The sequence below is a fragment of the Pipra filicauda genome, unplaced genomic scaffold (genome assembly GCF_003945595.2).
Source record: "Pipra filicauda isolate LSUMZ 115617 unplaced genomic scaffold, ASM394559v2 scaffold191_size1418713_pilon, whole genome shotgun sequence".
Lineage (NCBI taxonomy): Eukaryota > Metazoa > Chordata > Aves > Passeriformes > Pipridae > Pipra > Pipra filicauda.
This window is the reverse complement of record NW_024104300.1, coordinates 268,268-292,575: the sequence shown is the minus strand read 5'-3', so window position 1 is coordinate 292,575 and position 24,308 is coordinate 268,268. Positions and strand designations below refer to the sequence as shown.

Below are 24,308 nucleotides of genomic sequence, written 5' to 3'. Positions count from 1 at the left end.
CACTACATATTTTCCTTGATTATTTTTTTTCAGGAAGATTTTCAGTCGATGACTTACGGATTTAAAATGGCCAACAGTGTGACAGATCTTAGAGTTACAGGTACAGTTTGTGCTTTCTGCGTATCTGTCCATCAGTCGCTTTCTCTTTTGAGCATCTGATTACTTTCAGCCACACCTGATGAATTGGTATGAGTCTCAGCTGTTAAGTTTTTCTGTTAGTCATGTGGAAATTGCTGACTAGGTAAAAAGAGATCAAATTATTTTTCCTTGAAGAAAAGATTCAGCTGTCTAATTGTTATGAGAAAAAGAAGTGCTTTTAGATACAATGACAAAGTGACTGGGCATGAGCTCATCATGAGATGGATACAGGTGACTGTAAAGTGCACTGCTTGAATTCTGCTTTTTTGCCTTACAATTTGTTGTCTTCAAAACAGGTTGCTTTAGAATAAAGTGCAATCCAGTAGTTCTACAACTATAAATACGTATGTTATTAGGTACATAAGTATGTATTTTAGTCTTTTGATGCACCTTTTTTCATACCTACATTAGTTTGCTATTGATTTATTTTTGAGAAATTTGTGAATACTGTAGCTTTGAATCAGTTGGTCTATACTCTGATTTTTCAGTTGTTGCATGACATCCCTACCCATCCCTACAAGAATATTTTTTGTCTAGTCTCCGGCTAATGTAAAGCACTCCTAAACTTGACTTTCTCCTCAAAACTTTTTTCCTCTGAGTGATGTAGGTGTGCATGGGAGTGCTTCTCAGCTTTTAATTCTTCTGTGACTTTTTCCAGGTATGCTGAAAGATGTAGAAGAGGACATGCAAAGACGAGTGAAGGTATTGTTTTCACATTCGCCTTGTCAATTATATTTCAAGTGTACTTAACATAGGTTTGGGAGAGGGAGTTGGATTATGAGGAATGCAGGAGGTTTGTGTCATTAAATGGTGGGGTTTTTGAAGAACTGCCATAATAGTTTGTGTAACATGCTTTTAGTGTGACTTTTAGCTAAAGATTGTGAAGTCTTCTGAGAGAGAAGACTTTTCTGTACTCTTTAGTAGTTGCTTCACTAGTAGAAGGTGGAATCATGATGTAGAAGATAACACTGGGCTGGGGCACAGAAAGGATGAATGTAACTTCTGGTTTCTAGGCAGATATATTATGTAATGTTAAAGAAGTTATGTAATTTTTCTTTACCACAGTTTACACTATAAAATGTTCATGCACTTTCCTTGCTTATTTGCAGAGTTTACTGAGATACATCTCATTACTGTAGGAGAGTCATTCAAATACCTGGACTATATATTAAGGAATTTTGAACTTGAGAATGATTTTTGGCTTATTTAACAGATGGACGTTCTGGAGAGGGTAAAGGGATTTTATCAGTAGGTTGCCTTTGCAATTCTTGATAAATTATTTGAAATTTCTTTACCTTCTAGAGCACTCGAAGTCGACAAGGAGAAGAGAGAGATCCAGAAGTTGAACTTGAAGTAATTAATTGTTTGCTTTTTCCCCTGGATTTCTTGGATGTAAATGGGAGATCTAAATGTGATATAACCACACCCCTGCATATAAAAAGCAGCCTGGGGAGTGTGATCAACCAGTAACATGTGGAAGAGCTGGCAAACAGAGCAGGGCACATTAGCCAGGGCATGCTGAGGCAGTTGGTGTGACAGTTCACGCAGGGAGGGCAGGAGTCCTCTGGGCAATTTTGGGTGCCACAATATAAAAAGGTTATAAAGCTCTTAGAAAGCATCCAAAGGAGGGCAGTGAAGATGGTGAAGGGCCTTGAGGGGAAGCCGTATGAGAAGCAGCTGAGGTCACTTAGTCTGCTCAGCCTGGAGGAGACTGAGGGGAGACCTCATTGCAGTCTATAACTTCCTTGTGAGGGGAAGAAGAGAGGCAGGCACTCTTCTCCATAGTGGTCAGTGACAGGACCTGAGGGAATGGCCTGAAGCTGGGTCAGGGAAGTTTTGGCTGGATATTAGGAAACGACTTTACGACTTTTCATGCAGAGGGTAGTTGGGTACTGCAACAAGCTCCTTAGGGAAGTCACAGTACCAAGTCTGACAGAGTTCAAGAAGTGTTTGGACAACATTCAGACATGTGGTGTCATTCTTTGGGTGCTCCTGTGCAGGGCCAGGAGTTGGGCTGGCTGATCCTTGCGGGTCCCTTTCAATTCAGTATATTCTATGATTCTAGATTTAATGCCTATTGCTTAGTAATTAGCAGTATAATTTTATTACAGCATCAACAATGTTTAGCTGTGTTCAGCAGAGTCAAGTTTACCCGGGTACTGCTGACTGTTCTAATAGCATTTACAAAAAAAGAGGTATGTTCATTTGGTGTTTCTGTGTTCACATTGTGATCTTTTGAAATAATCATTTTCGTGAAGATCAGGCAATTATTCTCTAGATTAAGGAGATTTGAATTGATGTGGGTGCAGGTAAAGTGTTGAAAAAGGCCTTATGGCGGCAAACATTCAGGTTTTGTTCAAACACAGGGAAGGCTAGTAGCTGACGTTAATATGGCCTTGCAGAAAGACAGAGTATTCATTATAAAACACTTAAAAATATTTATGGATTTCAAATTATGCTTTTCAAACACATGAATGAAACTTTTCTTACTTGATTTCAGTCCCCTCCTATGGAGTTACCTGACATTGAAGTGTTTTGCCCATCTCTAAAGAACTATTAGCTTTTCCTTGCATGCGATACTGAATTTGTACCTAGATATCTTTGGTCTGAGAAGAGGAATTAAAATAGCATTCCATGAAATTTGCCTATTTTTTTGAATATATGATTTCCTTATTGCTGAAAGGGGAAGGAACTTCATGAGTTAAGGCAGAGGGATAGAATCACGTGCTCCCAAAGAGTAGTCTTTCACATAGTGAATACAAGACTTCCAGTTGTAATTATTGTAAAGTCTTATACAGTGTTGAACGTATGTATAGATATGTAAAACAGAAAGAATGTTATTGCGCAGAAATGTTGGATTTATTGTTCAGAATTGGTTGTATAAGAACATCAGAACCCTAATATTCTTTTTTCTTATACTAGCATTAGTTATATAGTCAAAATATGTTGGTTCATAATGTGAATAATTGTTTCCTGCCTTTCAGATGAGTGCAGTTGTGGAAGCTCAGAAACTAATGACTCAGGCAGCTGACTTGCTTTCTGCTATCCACAATTCATTGCATCATGGTATGCAGGCACAGAACGATACCACTAAAGGAGGTATGTATCAAATTATACCATTTTTTCCTTTCTTAAATATGCTCTCTTCATAAATGTAAATATCTTTGTGTATTTAAAAGAAGTTAAAATCACTGTTTACTTTGAAATAATAACACTCATTATACAAGTTGTTACACATTTGCATTCTTGGATTTTAATTTTATTTCACTAAATGGTGGTTCTCCTGAAAGCAATACTGTCAATTCATAGCCAGAGGTAATGTGAACTTTTGGTTAAGTGCATTGCACTTCAAATCAGTGCATATGTTATTTTAAAATAGGGAACAGCACCTCACTGTTTCTACAGGTATGTGTGGAGGGTTGAGGGTTTTTTTTAAATAGTAATCAGTGTCTTAATTGGGTAGTTAGAGTCTCTGTAAGTTAACTCACAGATAAAAACTTCATTTTGGCCAGTTGAATTATTTGTATTATACTTGCAAGTTTGAAGTAAGTTCCGAAAACATGGCTTATATGCACCTTTTCTCTGTCTCTATCCCTTTCTCCTTCATTAGATCATCCTATTATGATGGGCTTTGAGCCCCTGGTTAATCAGAGATTGCTGCCACCAACTTTCCCTCGATATGCAAAAATAATTAAAAGGGAAGAAATGGTCAGTTATTTTTCCAAACTAATAGACCGAATAAAAACTGTATGTGAAGTAGTCAACTTAACTAATTTGCACTGTATACTGGTAAGCATTAATATTTCTTATTTATTGCCAAATATAAGATCTGAAAATGTAACTTGCAAAAAATCATTTCATATATGCATGGTGTTGCTCACTGGAGAGAAAACTGAACGCTGTATATGTATTTGGTGTTTCTCGTAGTGTACAATTCCAAAGTTTACTGTCTTTCCTGATATTTAATATTCTTCTTTTTTTGACAAAGACCTTTTCTCCTCTCAAACCTCCCACTTTTCCTGTAATTTATGAGGTAGTTATACATGTTAGTGGTAGAGGCCAAGCAAGTTTCTTTGGTTGAAGAGCTGCATTTATAGCATCAGATTATAATTCTTTGCTATATGCCTGATTTTTTCAGATTGATTAAGCATACTCTGCGAATGTGCTTACAACATGAGAGCACTTAATACACACTTGTTTAAGTGTGTAATTTCCTAGATAGGCATGAAGTTAAGCACCTGCTTATGTTTTTTCTTGAGTAAGTGATGTTACTCTCAGTTACTGCCTACAATTATGAGAAGACACTTGAATGCTTGAAATATTTTTTACTATACGTGTGGTCACTGACTGAGAAAACAGACACAGTTAAATAAGTTCAAAGATCAAAAAAGATCTTTTGTCTTCCTATTTCCCGTTAAATTAATTAAAGCAGTGTTTGCATGAAGCATCTGGTATCAGTTAAACATTACAGTTTTGTTCAATACCTGGTTTGGTCATGTCAAGATCTTAAAGGTCTCACAGTGCTTTTTTCTGTACTATAATCATCTTTTCAGTTGTTACATTTGAAAATTCAGAAACCTTTTTGTTCTGTTAAATAACAAGTAATTGCAGAAAAAAATGGATTTTATCTTCATAATCTGTTCTGTTCAAATTATTCATGGTCACTTTCTTACAAGTTGTATAAGCTATGTTATGTTTGCATGTACTTTATACAAAATATAGGTGTATCTACACAGTTACATATGTGTGTTTATAAGAGATGCAAATGTGTGTGTGTGTATAAAAATGTCACTCTGTGTGTTTATATATACATAGCTAAATTGACATATTAACATGAATTGTCTTTTTTTTTCCTAAATATAAATTAGGACTTCTTCTGTGAGTTTAGTGAGCAATCACCATGTGTTCTTTCAAGATCCCTGTTACAGGCAAGTCCTAATCTATGTCTTTGAATACAATACTTTTGCATTCATTATTAATATGGATTTTCTGGTGATGTTTAAGTATTAGGTATTATGGAAGGAATCCTTTGTTGTGAGGATGATGAAGAGTTGGAACAGGTTGTCTAAAGAAGTTGTGGATGCCCCATCAAGTGTTCAGGGCCAGGAAGGTGTCCCTGCCCATGGCAGAGGAGTTGGAACTAGGTGATATTTAAGGTCCCTTCCAATGCAAAGCATTCTCTTATTGTATACATGGAGGCTTATGATCTGATCTAATATTTTAAAACATTTTTAAATACTGTTGCTCAGATCATTTTAACACATGCTAATTTAAAACAGAAATTGTTAAAATTTTTCACTGCCATAATGCTGTGCCTGTACACACATTTTTATGCTGTTCTCCATATGCTGTCTTAGTTTGGGGCTAGTGTTTGTATTCATCACCATTTGGACAGAATTTAATGTATAGATGGCCTCTATTGCTACAACAGTAAACCTGATGGCTAGTGCAGAACTTCTCACTGCTTTACTTACCTTAAAAGTGCATTCCTCAGTTCTGAATAAATAGTTCCTTATAGGAGGTTTTGATTATAGTAGGGTGTCCCTTGATGTCAGAACTTCTTTACATTTGATCCCTGTTAAGCCATGTATAGAGCCAGTGGAATATAACTATTGGCAAGTAGAATGTGTTCATAGTGTGTGTGTTCTGCCTTTCTGCCACGTGAGTTTGTGTGGTCCTTGTGGGTGCAGAGATTTATCTCCAACTGCTGAAGAACCATGTAAGAAAGGGGCACAGCGCTTGTGGAGGGAAGACAAATAAGGATCAGACATGACCAATGAAAGCAGTAGTATCCATTGGGGTAGAAAAAAGTCTGCAGTAGTCTGTAGGTTTATTTTTATCTGCCTCCAGAGAAGGCACATAATCTATTTCATGCCAATCTTCAGAAATATCTGTCTGATTTATCATCTTCAAAGTGGAAGAAATAAAATAATTTTGCATGCATTGTCTTATGCAAGTAGCAGAGCTACTTTTTGTCCTGGGAATACCATAAAAGTGTCAGATCTCAATATGCCTCTATTTCTGAGTCTGTAGCCTTGGACCTAGTTGAACCATTTCAATTCTAAAAGGAATCTTACAAGTTTCTTGTATATAATATATACTGTAAGAGCTTTCTATTAATAATTCCTAGTGCATTACTTTTGACTTAAAATACATTCCTAAAAACACATTTTTACTTTCAGACAACCTTCCTGGTAGATAATAAGAAGGTGTTTGGCACTCACCTCATGCAAGACATGGTGAAAGATGCTTTAAGGTCTTTTGTCAGTCCTCCAGTCCTTTCTCCAAAGTAAGTGGATCTTGAGTTTACGCATTTGTTTACATCTCTGTTGAAAAAATATTTCTGCTTACAAGAGCAAGGACAAATGCACAAAAAAATATTAATTTTGTATTTAGTGATTATGTATGAAGGAGTCAGTTGCTGTTGCTGCAACTGTTGCTGTTCCTTTTTTAATTTTGTACTACTTAGACTGGTGACATTTATAAAAGTATGTATGTACATGGATATTTCTCTTTTAGATGTTGTCTTTATAATAATCACCAGGCGAAGGACTACATTGATTCCTTTGTGACACATTGTGTTCGGGTAAGTGATCATTCCAGTTACATCATGTTTATGTGTATATGAACACCTTGAAGATTTGCATACATTTGAACATGAGACCAATTAATTTAGACACCCGACGTGATGGCAAAATTGCAGAAGTTGACCATTTTAAAATGGTAACACTTTTTAAAAAGCCAGTCTAATTATCGATGCTTTTTTCCTGGGTTCTTCTTCTAGATTTTTATTTAACATTTTACTTTGTTAAAAATCTGCACCTTCTACCTCTTTACAAGGTAGTTTCATGTAACAAAACAAATGCATAGCATGTGTAAAAACAAAGTTATTTTTACCTTCTCTCAAATTTAATTTTTTTAAAAAATTGTTTTAAAAGATTCAGTTGTTGAATATGGCACGGTAAAAATCTCAAGAAAATCACAGAATTATTTAGGTTGGAAAAGACCTCTTAAGATCATCGAGTCTAACCCAGCACTGCCAAGTCCACCACTAAACCATGTCACTAAGTGCCATTGACCACCTAGGTGCATGGATTTAGGCATAAGAAATATCTCATTTACACCAGGCATTTTGTTCTGATCACATTCCTAAAGGATGCTCACTCAATCTCACGTTGACTTGTGTACAGAGATATGGGTTCTTGCATCCCTCCAGAGACCTTGCTTTCCTGCTGCTTGCGCTCTGTAGAGAGCGTTAAGTAATACACCTCCTGATACAGATATATAGAGCAGGTGTCTAAATAGACATCATAGTACTACTCCTTTACTTTCAAAGTTGTGTTGATAATTTAAAATGATGCTTTGCTTCTTTCAGCCATTCTGTAGTTTGATTCAAATCCATGGACACAATAGAGCTCGTCAGAGAGATAAACTGGGTCACATTCTTGAGGAATTTGCCACCCTACAGGATGAGGTAATGTCCTAGGCAGCAGGCCAGCAAAGTTTCTTTCCAGATATATTCCTGCTGGAGTGAAGCATGTGGTATTAGATCCTAGCTGCATGAAGCAAGTCCTCTGTTTGTCCTAAAATCTTTAGGACAAGGATTCCTAAAATTTAGCCCAAGAAATCAGTAGGATTTCTGTTAGATCTGTTAACAAAAACATTACATTTTTTGAGATTAACTTTGTCCAGTACGTAGACTTCAAGGAAACCTGTTGTGATGTAATCTGATGGTAACTCCACTGCTTTTAGTCTCTATCCTGCTTGTGACTGTCAGTCTGGAAGATATAACCAGGGGGAGATAGACAAGCCATGCTGACAATATACCTTTGAAAATTTAGCCTTATAGCTATGTCAGATGTAAACTGCAAAAGTAAAAAATAACCCTTCAAAATACGTGCTCTGACTGATTTTGAACATTTCTGAAGAATGAGAAGGGAATCATGAGTTAAAAATATATTTTCACTTGCTGGAAATCTTTTTCCAGCAGCAAGAGTCATAAAATAATAAAATATTTCCCAAGATATGCACAGTAAGAACAAGTGAGGACCTTGTAGGTGGGGATGAAATTTTCTGTGCTCCAGCTTTTCTCAAGATAGTTTGATTGAGTTTGTTACAGTACTGCAGCTGAGACACTGGTTTTTCATTTTGTAGACAGTTACATGAATTGTTCTGTTCAGGACTACTGTTAATCTTCCAACTGTGGGAGACTTCATGTCTTCCATACAATTCTTAAGACAAAATTGGTCTTAGCAATATTTTAGTTAATCTGATGGGACACATCGTGTTTCTTGCATGTTAAGCTTACAAATAAATTTAATGTTTCAATGCAGCTAGGCTAAAAAAAAAGAGAGAAGTAATTATTGCCAATATAGAAAAATAAACAACAGTGTGTAATGGGTTCAGTGCTCACGTGACTGCTAATGATCTAGATACCAATACTTTAAAAATTTGAAATTTAAAATACCTAATGTTCTTGCTACACTACTACTTGAATATTGTTATTCTGTGCAGCAGAATTTAATTATGTGAATATCTTTCCAGTTTTCTGACAGTTCTAGACTATAGATGTGGCAGTATCTGTAAGGGCATATTTCAGTCTTGTAATCTGGAGCATGACTTTACTGACCCAAGTTGTATTCAGATTTTGTTAGGATTTTATTTCTGGCAGAACCTGGATATTGTTTCAGTCAAATGTTCTTCCTCCCCGTCTGTTACCTTGCTGTCTTTTTATTGATAGGCAGAGAAAGTAGATGCAGCGCTTCATAGTATGTTACTGAAGCAGGAACCACAAAGACAACATTTGGCTTGCTTGGGCACCTGGGTCCTATATCATAACCTTCGTATTATGATACAGTATCTTCTCAGTGGCTTTGAGTTGGAACTTTACAGTATGCATGAATATTACTACATATATTGGTAAGAAGATTCTTTATTGGCAGCTGTTCAAGGAGGGATGCTCCCACAGAGCTATAATTGCAAATATTTGACGGAGGGACTCCAAATATGATTTTGTAATCTCAAGGTTGCTCAACACTGTTTGGTCTATCTATTTATAATATTACAGAAGGAGAAAAAAATGTTGTTAGTCTCTTTTCTAGGCTTACTAAGTAGTGTATTTTTTTTCCTGAAATAGTAATTGACTCTCTCTTTAGCTTTTTAAAACAGTGTCTTGTGTAGACAATGAATGAAAAATATGTTGACTTTTGGCAGACAAGAGCATGCAGGAGAAAAGCGATTTCTTTTATTCTTTTATGTTGTTATAGTACCAAGATCACTAGTCTTGTTGATCTCTAGTATTTTTGAAAAGGTCTCCAGTTTTAAGTTATGACTGTAATTTGAAAATTGACTAGTTAGTTAACATCTTATTCTGTAAATATATTTGAAGAGACATCTGCCTTTAGTGAAAATGATTGCACTACATGGAGACAAAATACTTTTTACTTTTCCACTTTCATTCACATTAATTATTTGTCATAGTTGATTGCTTGGTCCAAAAGATAAATTATTTTCAGATGGTTCATTTTTGAATTAGCATTAAAAATCTGATGATGAACCTTCCTCTGCTGAAGTGTTTCTATACTTTGGTAGTTTGTTTTTTGCTCTAATTTGTTTGAGTTTCTTTTTTTTTTTTTCTGTAAAGCTACCGAAAGAATCCTTTGTAAGCTGCAAGCCTTCTTATCGAGAGATTAAAATAGTTGAAATTACATAAACTTCAGTGCATTTCATTATGTTTCTATGTTGTTTCAGTAGTGGATTAAGTATTAAATGAGAACATTAATACTAGTTACCAGAAGATGGCAATATTCTTTAGGTAATACCTCAATAAGTAATGCCAAATTTTTTGTGAGACAATATTTGTTATACCTGCCTGTATTTCCCTTACCATTTTAATAAAATCCCTTTTCATTGGAATTATCATGTCAGCTGCTTTATCTCTTTAATGTAAGTGAAGAACAAAAAGTAGAAGAAATTTCAGAGGGGAAATGTGCAAATGAAACTCAAATTTCTCAGTAATTTTTCTTCTGAATTGTGACTTCTTATGAACTATTACTTATTTTTCATTGTGCTCCAAATCTGTATTTTTTTCTACTCTCTTTTCCCCCCCTTATTCCTTTTGAAGTCAATCAAGATATTTATTGAATCAGCTTCCACTATTGCTCTTAAAGATGTATCTTAAATCTGAAAGAATTGCATGTGGATGTTGTGTTTCTGTGGGCTTTGCCTCTTTATGTAATAATTCATGGCTTTTTAATGCCTGAAAAAAAATCAGTAATAATCTTGTCTCTCGAAATAATGCATAACAAAAGTAGAAAAGGTATTAACATAGTATTTTTTTAAAAAATACTTCATTTGCTGGGAGAAGGAAGAGTTCTAGAAAAATTTGATCTTAAATAGGTTTTGAAATAATAAGAAGCTTAGACTTAGTAAATATGTAAGAAACTTGTATACTTTGAGCTGTCTGTGGTAGAATGTGTACAAAGTCTTGTTTAAAACAGAAAAAAACACAAACCAGAATAGGAAGGTAGGCTGATCTGTTGATTTCAGCCATAGAAAACAAAGAGTTTTAATTGCCCGTGAAACCTGTCCTTTACTAGGACAGGTGCTTTACATCTTGGAGCAAATGACTTGGCATTGAGCAGGTGTATGTGCATTTGAGTACATTCTGCACTGCAATATGTAACACTCCATACCATTTTCGCTCTAGGTACCTGTCAGAGTTCCTCTATGCCTGGTTGATGTCAACACTGAGCCGCGCTGACAGTGCTCAAATGACAGAGGAAAGAATAATGGAGGAGCAACAGAAAGGACGTAGTAGTAAGAAAACAAAGAAAAAGAAGAAAGGTACTTAGGTCTAGAGTGTAACTCGAGACTTTTTTTTTTCCCCTTTTATGCAGCCATGTAGAATTAAAAATTTACAGATTCAGCACTGATATGAGTAGAAAAAATGTCCTAAAGTTTAAAGGCTGAATGTAAAACTTTTTTAGTTAAGAAGTCAGTTGTTGCATAAGAATTTCCTATTTGTTTTCTTTTAAATAAGTGTTTCAGGAAAACCCAACTCACTCATATTTACAGCTTCATCAGTTGTGTTAATGTGATGGATCGTGTGAAATGTAATTAACAGTTCCAGAGCTATTATCTTTGAAAAATACTTCCTTTCTATCTTCTATAATTCCTGCAGTATTGTGCTTTTTTTGACTGTAGCTAGATTCAAACACTAAATTTTCAGTGTATTTCTGTTATTTCTATTTGACTTCAGAAGGTCCTAAAGCATGTTTCTTAATTTTACAGCAGTGAGTTGCCCATTCTTTTCCTTGCTTTCTTTCCAAGGGGAGCAAACAATGGGATATGAACAGCTCAGGATCATATCCACTGAATTCCCTTGTCTCTAGAAATGCAGAAAATTACTACTGTACTTTATTAAGTTAGGTGCCAAATGTTGGGCAGTTTGGCAGTAGTTAAGCACTGGAAGCAAAAAGGAAACCTACGAGAACATTATCAGGATAAATTTTTTCTTATTAGGATAAAAATATGCTTTAACCTTTTAGTCTTTAGAAATCAAAAGAAATCAATGAACTAAGCAAACAGGCCTCTCAGCTAGAGACTGTAAGTTCGAGGCTGTTTGATGTTGTATAGTGTCATACAAAAACCATTGACCAATTTATTTCATTGACAGTAGTATGGTGTTCATGTTAAGTATATCTTGAAGTATTTTGTGTAATTAGGAGCCAGGTGAGCAAAAATGCATGTCCATGCTTTGGATGCTTCAGTTATTTTAAAATATAGTTGAGAGTTTTGCCACTTTCTGGAGACTTGGAAAAACTGTTTTGATCTGAAATTAATATATTGAACTAAACTGAACTAAAATTGAACTAAACTTTTTATGTGAAATTTGCAGTTCGTCCTCTCAGCAGGGAGATCACCATGAGTCAGGCATACCAAAATATGTGCGCTGGGATGTACAAGGTAACTTATATTCTGTTTGTTCCAATTTTTTTGTAACAGGGATCATGTATGCATTGCATGCCTTTGTTTTTAGTGGGCCTGGAAATTAGGTTCAGGTTTATAATTTGATATGGTAAATTCTCCACTGTTTTTTTGTCCTTCCAGTTATAGCTAAATCATAACTTTGATCTTGCTCGCAGCAAAATATGACATAAAGCTAACCCTTCTTACTGTATTTATCCTTTTCTTCTAGACAATGATCGCATTTGATATGGATGGCAAAGTAAGAAAACCTAAGTTTGAACTGGATAGTGAACAAGTTCGATATGAGCACAGGTTTGCTCCATTCAACAGTGTTATAACGCCACCCCCAGTGCACTACCTGCAATTTAAAGTGAGTAATCTTAAAACGTGGTGCTGTCCATGCTTTTATAGAAGTCATTTACTCACCCGCTTTAGACATTGTTGTCATTGTAAAAAGAGCTTTAATGTCTTAAAGTTCATACTAAAGCTAAGTCCAAATGGCAAGGAGTTCTAGCTTGGTTATGTGCAAGGAAGATACATTGCTTTGAATTTTTACTAAACTTGGATGCTTAGATTTTTTAAAATTGGTCTGATGTGGCAGTCTGAGATGCTGGTGTTGGTTTGCATGAAAATAAATTCTCTTGGAAGTCCACTGACAGACTTTTTGGCTGTGGTTAATTATAGCAGCATGTTTTTATTAGTGCAGCAAGCAAATGGAAAAACTGAAAGTAATATTGAGTGTTGGAAGGGACCAGTGGAGGCTTGTTTTGTCCAGTCTCCTCCCTGAAGTGGCATAATAGATCACATTAGCTCTATCTTTGTCTGAAAAAATCAAAGGTTGGAGATTTTCTAACTTTTTTGATTAACCTGATGCAGTTACTTTTTCTGTTCCATTAAGTCTTTGGATAACCTGATTGAGGGCTGTACTATTCTCCTTTTTTCCTAATGTCCAGTCTGAATTACTCAAACCACAAACTGTGGCCTCTCATGTTATATTGTCTACCATTATTAACAAGGAACCTTTGCCTTCTGGCAACTTTATAACTGTCTTTCAGGTAGTTGTAGGCTGCAATTAAGATGACCCATTAGCATCCTTTTTTCCTAACTGAGAAAGTCCAGGTCCATTGATCTCTCCTTGTGGCTCATATGCTGTAATCCCCCAGCCACCTCCATATCTCAATGTCTTTCTTAAACAGAGTGGATCCAACCCCAGATGCAGCATTTCAAATATGACGACACAAATATGGAGTATAGGATGATAACCTTCCTTGATCTGCTGGCCATACTCCTGCTTGTTTATTCCTATACAAGGCTTGTATAAGAACACCTTGTTGGCTTGTATTCAAGTTGGTGTTTGCAATAACCCTGCTGCTCACCCACCTGGTTAATAGCCTCTATTATTTGGGGGGTTAGTCTGAACTGAAACAGTGCTATTTTGTATGCCAGTCACTCTTCCCAGTTTAATGTTATGAACAGCTGTAGTGGAAATTAAGACTATCATGACTTCCTCCTTGTCACTGAAGTTTGGTGGGGGTTTTTTATCCCTAGTCAAAAAACCAAAAAGTTTAAAGAATTAAAACTATATAAAATGAAGTTTTGAACAGCTTCAGCACTTTGCTTGTGGTAACCTTGATTTGAGTAAACAATATAATATACTTTTTTTTTCTCCTATTTTTTTCCCGTAATTTCATACCCTGCTGCATGGCACTATTAAAGCAAATGAATGACGAGTTGTTGAAGAGAAGTATTTTTTTATAAATAATATAAGAACTTCATTGCATTTTGTAGCACTAGAAAGTAGTCATTGAGCACTGCATTGCTGCTTGGGTTCTGCCATTTCATATAAATGTTTTTAACTTCAGTTTTTATTCTTAAAATAGTATTTAGTTGACGTAAGTTTTCTTGAATATAGTAATTTGCTTTCATTTCAGGTGATGAAAATAAAATTTTCTGGCAACTGATTTTAATATATATTTATATATTTCTATAACACACTAGGAAATGTCTGATTTAAATAAGTATAGCCCACCTCCCCAGTCATCAGATCTCTACATGGCAGCTAGCAAACACTACCAGCAAGCTAAAATGATTCTTGAGAATATTCCGAATCCAGACAATGAGGTAAGACTGAAATACTGAGAAAAGGAGCATTTGCTCAAACTAGTGTTTGTTTTCAGCTCAATCTGCTTGAGATCCAAAATGTACTTCATCAGAATGCTGAACAAAGCTGAGTGCTTTGATTAGAGAGTGGACAGAGAAGAATGGTGGCATCTTGCACAGTGATCCGTTTCTGTACATCAGACAACATAATCAAGGTTGTTGTGCCCACTGCTCCCAAAGCTCTCTTTGCTGAGGATCTTAGATGCTGGATAGCAACATATTTCCTTCTTCCATATTGACTTCTGACCCCTTTCTAATAGCTGTTTTAACTGATACATGCCAACCCCACTTATCTGGAATCTACTAATTCAGATAGACTATTGAAAGGTGGGAAAAATAGGTTTGAATATCATCAGGATGAAAAGAGCATTGAGTCTCACATGTGTTCCCTGGAGCAGTGTTCTCAGCACTGAGCTGTAAATATGGATAAGAATTTTTCCATCTTTGTCCATAGCCTAAAAGCTTAAGTGTCTATGACTGTATTTTGGAGGAAGGAGGATGCTTTTTCTGTCACATCTGAGCAGGTTAAGAATAGTTACAGGATTAGGTCCTCCTGAGCATTTAGGAATCAATTCCCGTTCTCTGGATCCTGATGGTATTCACACATAAGCTGTCTACTTGTGGCTAACCAAGATAGTTCAGAGGTAGTTTTGAGGATGTCGAGAGCACTTCCATGCAAAAAGCCACCAGTTTCATACTTGAGTTTACCATTCTCAGGGTGCTGAATGTTGAAGATAGATGCCTAGAGTCTATCTATACCTTATTTGTGAGAGTGCTACAAAACCTGCCATAGTTGCAATTTTTATGTTCCAGAATTTTTAAAGCAGTGGTTTCTATGATTTGTTAAATTTAATAAAAAGTGACTGAAAATAAATGCACCTTTCATTAAATTTAATTATTCCGGTTCTTCGCTTATTCCAGCAAATCCAAAACACTGTGATATCTGTTCAGTTGGTCTTGTAAGAGAAATGCTGTAGTGTTGGAGTATATAAACATTAGAGTATTATCTTTGAAATAGTTTGAAATTGGTCATATGCTTTCAGTTGAAGACTTCTTGCTGTTTTGTGTTTAGGTCAGTCGAATTCTAAAAGTTGCAAAACCCAATATTGTGGTCATGAAGCTGCTGGCAGGGGGCCACAAGAAAGACTCTAAGGTAAGGAAATGCCAGCTGAAATGAATCTAAAATATAGTATTATATACATTAAGGTTGAACTCAATGATCTTTTCCAACCTGAATGATCCTGTGATTCTATGCGAAGCCACCACAGGTCTCTTGGGAGCCAAATGAACAGATTCAAGCCATAGTTACTCTAACTGTTAAAAGAACAGGGAAAAGAAACTTAATTCATTTTCCCCTTGGAAATAGTTTGTTGTAGTTATTTAAATATGGAAAACTCGCATCTCTAAATGTTTTGAGGAAAAAAAATTGGGAAAAGCATGTGGGACAATACAGAAAAATATGGATATTCTTCAAGAGCAGGAACAAGTACACGTGTATCAGCAGCTTGTGTGAACAAAATCGTGAGAGTGCTGGCTGTCAGGATTAGTGAGTGCCACTGCATGGGTCAAGGCACAGAAGGATGAAGGAACACACCTAAGAGGCACACCAGCATTCTAAAACTTTGTGGCCATCACTGCTGAATAATGATTGACATATCCAGAAATGGGTTGGAGTATTTTTCAGATAATAATTTAAAGAGCTAGGACTATTTGTTTTTCAGTCTTCTGCTGTTAAGAGTTTTTTTTTTTTCCTGTCTGCAGGGTATTTTCATTATGAGTATCAAATGCAGTAGTACTGCTGTGTAATGTTTAAATCTTTTCTTTCTAGGTTCCTCCAGAATTTGATTTCTCTCCTCATAAATACTTCCCAGTTGTGAAGCTTGTTTGAAGGACAAGAAATTATTGTTAGGATACCTGAAGATACCTGTGTAGCAGATACCAGCTGTAAGAGGGAATATCTAGGCTTACACTCAGACTGCAAGGGACCTCCAGGATACAAGTACTGTTACGTGGAATATGTGTAGTCTGCTGCCTTCATCTGATCTGACAACTGCTGTTTGAAAGTGGTTTGTATAAAGTTTAATGCATTTTATGTGTGAAGCTGATTTTAATCAACTGTATTGTTGAAGAATGCCATACCTTAATTGATTTTATTACAGAGTTAATCATAATTTTTATTAATGTGATCTGAGAGAAAATGGTGGCTTAGGGACTGAATAAAAATCGTGCAAAATTCTCCATTCAGCAAAGTCACTTAGAGAGATTGTGAGTTTCCATATTTTTGTTTAAATTGTATCAAAATTGCTCACTTTGCAAGTAGAGAGAATGGTTTTATACTAAAACAATCTTTACAGAAATCAAGGGCAGATGAAAACTAGGCATTTAGCTCCTACTGCACTGAATTCAGTGATTTTTGTTTTGTTTTGTTTTACCAAAGTCAGTTTTCTCAGAGGTGTTTTGTCTGAAATGTAGAAGAAGCCTTTGAAGACAGTGAGAAACGGAGTGATTCCTAGTTGGAGTTTGTTCCTTTGTCTATATTCTCACGGTACTGGAGAATCTGCCCAGCAAACACTGCCATAGTCACTAGCAGTAGCACCAGACATTGAGGGGTATTTTTACTCTGCAACTTTGTTTTAATCATGCTACTTGCCTTGGAAAGGAGGGATTGCTGCTTTGTTACATCCCTCAGTTCTTAAATTACCTTTTTTCCCCACTTTGACTCAAGTGGGGCTGCTAGATCCTACTGTGTTCTGTAGTGATAGACAGAGATAGATATCCAAAACAGGAGAGGCCCCAAACCTCCCCTTTCCTTCCTAGAATAGTTCTGCCTCCTGTGCTTTCAGAAATAACAGAGGTAAGCTGTTGTGCTGAGCAACCTCCTACTACAAGAGGGGAAAAAATGTTCAAAAAGGTGACTTGTTCTTTGATAAACCCCCTACTAAAGGCCAAACCATACTTAGGCTATATAAGCAAATCCTTTGTTGGACAGGACAATTCTTATTTTGGTGTAAAATTACTTCCTCTGTAGGGCTGAGCTTTTAATTCCTTCTTGACCATGCAAGACCCTTTTCTGTGTTTGCTCTATCACCTAATTTTACTGTAGAGTAATATCACTGCAGCTGCATATCCTGAGCAGCAGCACTGCTGAGGCAGAGCTTGAAAAGAATGAGGAACCTCTGAAGTGGAACACCCACTTCTCTGCCAGCAATTTGCAGCTTCTTGAAATAAGCAGTACTGCCCTGAAGACATGATTTTCCCAATTTCTCTGCTAAGGAGACTGCATATCACATTACTTGTTTGCTTATCATCATGGTTAATATACCTGAATGCTTCTGTGTAGCTGACAAAGGAATACAAAGCCTAAAATATGTAGATGTAAAATAGCACTGAGAATTCATCTGGCCATCACAAAAATTTTTCTTGTCGTTAAAATCTTGAACTACATGACAGTAGCTCAAGGACAGCTTTTGATATTTCTCCAAAGCAAGCAGCCAGTAAAGGAGAACTACATCACGTATGGAACTAAGAAAAGAGTAACAATCATCTTTCCCATTTTCACTAAAATTAGAAGTGGATGAACTGAACAGAATAAGGCAAATACTCACTAGACAAGATTATTTTGATTTTAAAATGCGTACTTAAAAGGGCTCAGGCTTAGTTAAGAAAAAAAAAATCAAGGATGTGTTAATTTAATGCCAAGATGATCACAGAAAAGAAGTAATATCACCCTAGTTATATTCCTGTAGCACTTGAAACCATTGCAAATAAAATTGTAGTCCTTCATGCTTCTGAACATTGCTTTTATGCAGGTGTTCAGAGGTTTACAAGTGTGCCTTGTACAAGGATGGTCTTGTTTATGGAGGACAGTGTCCAGGTGGCTCAGAGAAACCCAAAGATGTACAGAAATACAGCCAAAACAGTTTTAAAAAAGAACTCTCTGGCAATATACTAATTATTGGGATTCTTAACTTGATAATGGTAAAGCTGTTAATTCAACTTGAATACAGCATTTCACTGTGTATTTTATACTCGTAGAACATATGCTCTTTAGCAATCAATATTAAATTCCTGATCAACTTAATCTGAGAGGCATAACTGTTTACAGATAAAGTCCTATGAAAATGCTGAGAAGATGGGTAAATAATTTTACCATCCAGAATATGGGTAAACATTTTGATGTTAAAACATGCCATTATTTGCAAAAAAAAAAAAAAAAAAAGCCAATAATCCAAGTTTCCCAATACCAGAACAGATGTTCATACCTCTTCTCTTCTGCTTACAAGCATTTGCTTTTCCCTGCTGTGTTGACTGTAGTGGCCTAGACCTGTCTGACTTAGATGGTGAAAAACTATTAGTAAAAGTGTTTCTGTGTTTGGGGTTAATAGGCAGCATTTGACTTAAGCTCTGACCTTCACTTGATGAGAACTAACACTTTTTTCATACACTAAAAAGCCAACCTTCCACTTGCATATTTAGGTATCTTAAGGTTCAGGAGTTGTAAAGTAGTACACTGAGGAGTGACACATCACAAAAGGAGTTAGTTACAAAATTAAAGGGAAAGTAAAGACAAATTTATATTTTCTTAAAATGGAATTGCTCGTTGGCAAGTTAGGCACAGCTGTCTGCTGTCTAAACAGAGGTTGGTTCATACTCACAAAGATTGCTCTAAACACAGATATCAGTCTTGGGAACAGACACAAATACAAAATTCTGCAAAACAGCTGGCTACAGACATGAAGGTTGGACTGCAATAAAGGGTGCCCTAGTGGTAAGTAGAGGATATTTCTAGGTTACTGCAAGTAAACTAGTTTCTAGTTTGCACTGAACAAGTTACAGAAAAGACAAGACTACAGAAAATTAACAAGATGATAGATTGTGATAAACACAGGACTGTACGACTACCGCTTCACCTGTAGGAGTCACTGCCATATCTTCTAAATGCTTAGTCTGGTTTACCTCCTTCAAAAGTCCAGCAGAGAGGAATATTCACATTGAACAGCTGAGATGATTGCTGTTCTACAAAGCAAGTGTTTGCCTTCCTACATTTTAGCGGAAGATAGTGGTCGGGTGGACTAAAGGGTAGCACACCATTTCAGAGGGCTTCTGTCACAAAAAGTTTGTGAGTTTGAATTTTTATGCTAAACTTATGCAGGTTAGTGGTAACTGAATCATACTGTATTACTGAACTTGTGAACAAGAGTCCAACAAAGCTTTCAGAAAAATCTTCCTGCCTAATCTCTTAAAAAGAAGGCACTATTATCAGAATTGTTTTGATTATTTTTTTTTTAACCTTGAAGCTAAGAACTCACCTAGACAGTGTAAACTAGAAACTTATTTCAGAAGGCCCAGGTGAAATATATCATTCTGTTTTCTGAGTATATTTATGTTGCAGTAAAAAAGTGCCAGAATAGGCACAAGGGTAGATTGCAGCATGGACTGTTTTTCATCCTTCCCATGTTCAGTGGCTTAGCTCCTCTTGAGTTCTTAAAACTAGGCTGGGTATTTCTCTGTTGTGCATTGCTCAGGGGAGAGATCCATCCTTGGCAGAGGACTGTTGCTCATGTACCAACAATCCACATATACCATTACTGTAGTATGACTATAGCCAACTTCAAAGTTACTACATTTATTGCTTGCTGATTTCAGTTTTATAATCAGTAGGAAGGAGAGAGTCAGTGCAGACGTCAACTGCTTTAACAAGCCTCCAGAAATTTCAGATTGCTTTTTCCCCACTGAAACAGTACCAAAACTTCACAGGAAGATACTACTTCATTTGGGCCGTTATTCAAGCCTCGAGAAGGTAATCAAAACATTCTCAGATCACTTTGCTCTCATCATTGCTGCATACAGATGAAGAGGTGACTAAGTTGCATCATGAACCTCCTTTGTTCACAACTGTCCTCCTTCACCGTGGTCAGTTAAGTGGTTCTTCATATCTTCAGGGTTTTGAACTAATGAGGATAAAAAAGGTAAAGAAATCTCTTAAACAGGCAGAAGTGATAGTTTTTCATAAAAAAAGTTCTTCTATGTAGAAAAACTACAGGAGAAATTTTGTAAAGACTATTAAATACTGTATAGTAAAGTTACAGATACCACACCCTCATGCCCCCCATTAAAGAGTAGCTTCAGTGACGCTATACAGAAAATAAATCACACTATCAACATGAGGGAAAGCTCAAAGAGAAAACAGAAATTAGCTCGGTATATCTTACTACAGAATACCATGCAAAATACCATCTTAAAATTTTCAGCACATGGTATTTGGCTTTAAATGTTTTTTTTTTCCTTTTTTACCATTTTCAATCCCTGCAAGTGCTGCTTGCTTGTCTGTTTCTGATTCAGCTTCATTCTCATCTAAATTGTAATCAGCATCCTTGTCCTGGTTCATTGCTTCATGTTCCTGTTTTTCTGAAAAGATTTAAAATTAAGTAGGTTTATGCTATACCATAGGGTCATTGCACAGAGAAACAGTGACTGTAATCATCTTCCATATAATTTACTTTGCTGCTGAATGAATTGCTGTTCAGAGTAGGTTTTCATATTATTTTTCATTTTGAATGTTAAATTTCAGAGCAACTTTTGCTGTTAATCTTGTCTAAAGAACCAGATAAAAGCCAGAATCTTTTGGGATTTGGAAAGCGCGATAAAATTCAGCCAACACTCAGATGGACAGAAAGAAAAAGCATTGAACAATTTCAGAATACATTAAGGGACATCCTAAGGAAGAGCAAAAGCTGAAGCCAATGCTGAAAACTTGACTGTGATATTGCTTTTAAATGTATTGCCACTACCACCAAAACGTCTCAGCTTCTGCCCTTCTTGTTTTAGTTTGTCCCGCAAGGGAAAAGCTGTGAATATAGCATAAAAAAGAGTAGTTTGATGTGCTAACCTGACACAAAAGTACTTTCCTAGAAGAGATTTTCTTCACTCAGTCATTAACTCATCTCAAGCAACTTTTATTGACTATCTTAAGATTTCTTTAGATAGAGAGCTCAAAAGTAAATGGAAACATTATTTCTGACTGCCAAATTACTGTCCTTATTTTTCAAATAATCAGCCAGAAAAAAACATAACAGCAGAGAGGTATAAGCATATCCCACAAGAGGTATAAACATACTCCACTCAAGATAGATTAGAGCTTCTGGTTCAAAATATTCTTAAAGCCAAGCCCTCCAGTTAGTAAGTGGCTTAGAAACAGGCTTGAAAATTTAAGCTTTAAGCCTTATGTTGTCCATATTCAGACCACCACATCAAATAGATTTTTATAGTTACAGACCTAAAGCTGTCTAACTTTCAGAAGCAGCTCTTCCTGAAAGACAGAGAATGCACAGAGAATACTGAAGAAGTATTTCTACCTTAGTGCTCCTTTGGCTACAAGGAACCTGTGCAGTAATTATGGTATTTTTGTTGAACAATCAGCCTGAAGAACATACCGCTAGTCTTTTTTGCTCACAGAAATGCAGACTTTTCACAGGCTGCATGGCAGAGCTTTTCTTTGCTCTAATTGTTGGATGATTTTTTTAACCTAATCTTTTTGCTATTTATTTCTGTTAAAATGGCAGCATTTTAGGTAACTTTTAATTACATCTCTTTGGGGTGCAGCCTGCTCTGGCCAGCATCTTTTTGGAGCAGTTGGAAAAATACTAGTTTATCAATGCTGTTAGTTTTTTGGGGATTATTTATCCCCTCCAAGTTAGCAACAATGTTAACACTCAGACAACTCTTAACTCATGATTCTGAGAATGTCTTTACTAGAAAACCATACACAGCATTTTTTGTGGGCATCAATTCCTGCTCTGACTGCCATAAGGTTTTGTCTTTTGATTACTCTGGGCTAATGAGTCCACCTGAGACCAAATCCCTCTAGAAATAGACAGAGGGATGTCTAGATACTGGTCAGGTTTAGATACATCAATACTCTGCTGCTCCATGCCATGGAGATGTGATTCAAGGCCACATGGTAGATGCCAGAAACCGGCACCTGTACAACATCTGATCCATGTTTTTGCAGACTCACAGTAATAAACTTCAGATATCTGAAGTCGTAAGAGTTTTAGTCGTATCTTATTTTTAAATACTGATAGCTAGTCTTTTTACAGTGTCAATGGTAATGCTAACTGCAAAACATCCATGCATAAGTAACTCTCTACTCATCCATCAGTGCTTTGAAGGGTTAACATCTCATCCTTTTCAAATGCATCCTATTCTTAAAAAGCCCCAGTACCAAAACATTTTGGGGCTAATTTCCCCAAATGCCTTGTACAGCCTAATGGAGAGAAAGCCAGTAAGGCTGCTGTGGAACCCAGCCTGGTAGCTCCATGTTGCACAAACAGAAGCCTCCGTCTTTACCCATGGACTGCAGAAGACTGCTGGTGACTGACACCTTTCCCATATCACACCAACCTTTGTGAAAACTTGTACTCAAATCTGGACAGCTGCCACTGCTCTTGCAGAAATCATGCCCTATTCCACAGTTTCATTTCTTTACCTTTCTTAACAATACCGTTCTTAACATGCTACGAACCAGCCTTTCCCAGGGACAAGTCGTCCTGCTTAGCATCGTAGTTTAGGAGCTGTTCCCTCTCAACTTCCTCACTGGCAGCCTGCTCTGGTGCTGGCTGTAACACATCTTGCCCAGCTATGTGTTTTTCATTTCCAGATGGATTTGGCTCCTTCTCTGATTCAGGTAGCATCTCCTTGTGACCTGCAGCAGCCTTGAGGGGATCTTGTGGTTTTTTCAACTGACTAAAAAGCTGCTCCTCTTCTGCCTTAGGCTCCTGTTTTCTGATGTCAGCTGGGCCATCTATTCTTTCTGAAAACAATAAAAATTATTCTGAGTGAAAAAAATAATGCCTTTCAGTCATGGCACAAGTTAAAAACCTTTAATAAATAATGCTTTATATTTCTCATTCGATTCTTGTTTTTCCTCTGAAATAATATCTTTCAACCGCCTCAGTTCCAAAGATAAAAAGAAGATAATTCATGTTTTTCCTACTGGGAACAGCTAAAGGAGGAGACTTTGTTTACCATCATCAGATTCATGCTTCTACATCCTGTAAAATTTTGGGGTGTGTGGTTAATAACTCGGGCAAGTGAAATAAAGCAGTTTAAATAAAAATTGCGGTGTGCTATATAAACATCAGGTTTCTGTGTATTACATTTTGTTACAAACAATAAAATTGATTCTGTATTTAAAAGTAGCTCAGGACAAAGCAGTCACATAGGCAGCTTTGCAGGTAAACCACGGCTGTTCTTATTTTTAAATATGAAGAGGAAGTACAGGAGTGCTATCATTTTTGGCAGACATTAACTTATCTTTTTTCCCATGTATCTGCATTTGTAACTAAAAAAGATAAAATTTGCCCAAATAAACTATACGTAGATGTTGTCTTCAATTGCTAGCTCTCTAAAATGAGAGTTGCATGTGGACAAGATTGTAATTTAAGATAGCATATAAGAATAACTAAATAGGGAATCGAAATTCTATCACACTACTGTGCAAGATGGACACACAAGGTCCACTCAAATTAACAGTTTCTGAAATTTAGTACCAAAAGCAATCACTAAACCATTAGGTTAACTAACCAGATCGCCTCTGTATTATTGTCCTTACTTGCATTTTGCTCAGTGACAAGTGGGAAGCATGTATGTGTGTTTGTTTTAAGCCTAACTTTCAGCTATTCCTTAGGGAGGAGTAGCAGGCTGGATGTGTCAAACTTTCTGAGCAGGCAGATTTTAAGTGTGCTTGAAAATCATGCCTTCCAAAAGTGTAGGGTATTTTCTCCATATTAAATGAGAAATATGACTCCAGAATTGTAAATATTTGTATTTTCCTTCATATGCAACATGTCAATTACAACAAAACTGAACCAGTAGAAATGCCAGCAATAAAAATGCTTCAGTAGTGCTTCTCCAAGGCTGGAAAACTACCTAAAGTTCAGACTCTTGGTGTCACTTTTTTCCATCTTGATCTTGTGTACAAAAATGTTTTTAAATGTTCAATTAAATTACAACTGTTCTTAATCAGTTGTTAGTAAGAC

General features: G+C 36.3%; 2 protein-coding genes across 7 annotated transcripts in view; one reads left to right on the top strand and one right to left on the bottom strand.

Moving 5' to 3' along the window:
• NAA35 (N-alpha-acetyltransferase 35, NatC auxiliary subunit) overlaps window positions 1-24,291 on the top strand; it is a 31,794-nt gene extending 7,503 nt beyond the window's left edge. For all 3 annotated transcript variants that reach the window (XM_027731845.2, XM_027731847.2, XM_027731846.2), the window contains exons 7-23: window positions 34-100; window positions 797-840; window positions 1,441-1,491; window positions 2,250-2,333; window positions 3,123-3,237; window positions 3,749-3,927; window positions 5,007-5,066; window positions 6,321-6,427; window positions 6,658-6,724; window positions 7,514-7,612; window positions 8,879-9,057; window positions 10,847-10,983; window positions 12,038-12,105; window positions 12,338-12,478; window positions 14,107-14,229; window positions 15,341-15,421; window positions 16,097-24,291. In XM_027731845.2, the coding sequence (XP_027587646.1) occupies window positions 34-100; window positions 797-840; window positions 1,441-1,491; window positions 2,250-2,333; window positions 3,123-3,237; window positions 3,749-3,927; window positions 5,007-5,066; window positions 6,321-6,427; window positions 6,658-6,724; window positions 7,514-7,612; window positions 8,879-9,057; window positions 10,847-10,983; window positions 12,038-12,105; window positions 12,338-12,478; window positions 14,107-14,229; window positions 15,341-15,421; window positions 16,097-16,156 (1,662 nt within the window). In that variant the 3' untranslated portion in view covers window positions 16,157-24,291. The remainder of the gene's footprint in view (window positions 1-33; window positions 101-796; window positions 841-1,440; window positions 1,492-2,249; window positions 2,334-3,122; window positions 3,238-3,748; window positions 3,928-5,006; window positions 5,067-6,320; window positions 6,428-6,657; window positions 6,725-7,513; window positions 7,613-8,878; window positions 9,058-10,846; window positions 10,984-12,037; window positions 12,106-12,337; window positions 12,479-14,106; window positions 14,230-15,340; window positions 15,422-16,096) is intronic.
• GOLM1 (golgi membrane protein 1) overlaps window positions 18,818-24,308 on the bottom strand; it is a 41,199-nt gene continuing 35,708 nt past the window's right edge. For all 4 annotated transcript variants that reach the window (XM_027731851.2, XM_039380268.1, XM_039380269.1 and 1 more), the window contains 3 exons: window positions 22,793-23,080; window positions 20,563-20,676; window positions 18,818-20,219 (listed from right to left, as the gene is read on the bottom strand). In XM_027731851.2, the coding sequence (XP_027587652.1) occupies window positions 20,158-20,219; window positions 20,563-20,676; window positions 22,793-23,080 (464 nt within the window). In that variant the 3' untranslated portion in view covers window positions 18,818-20,157. The remainder of the gene's footprint in view (window positions 20,220-20,562; window positions 20,677-22,792; window positions 23,081-24,308) is intronic.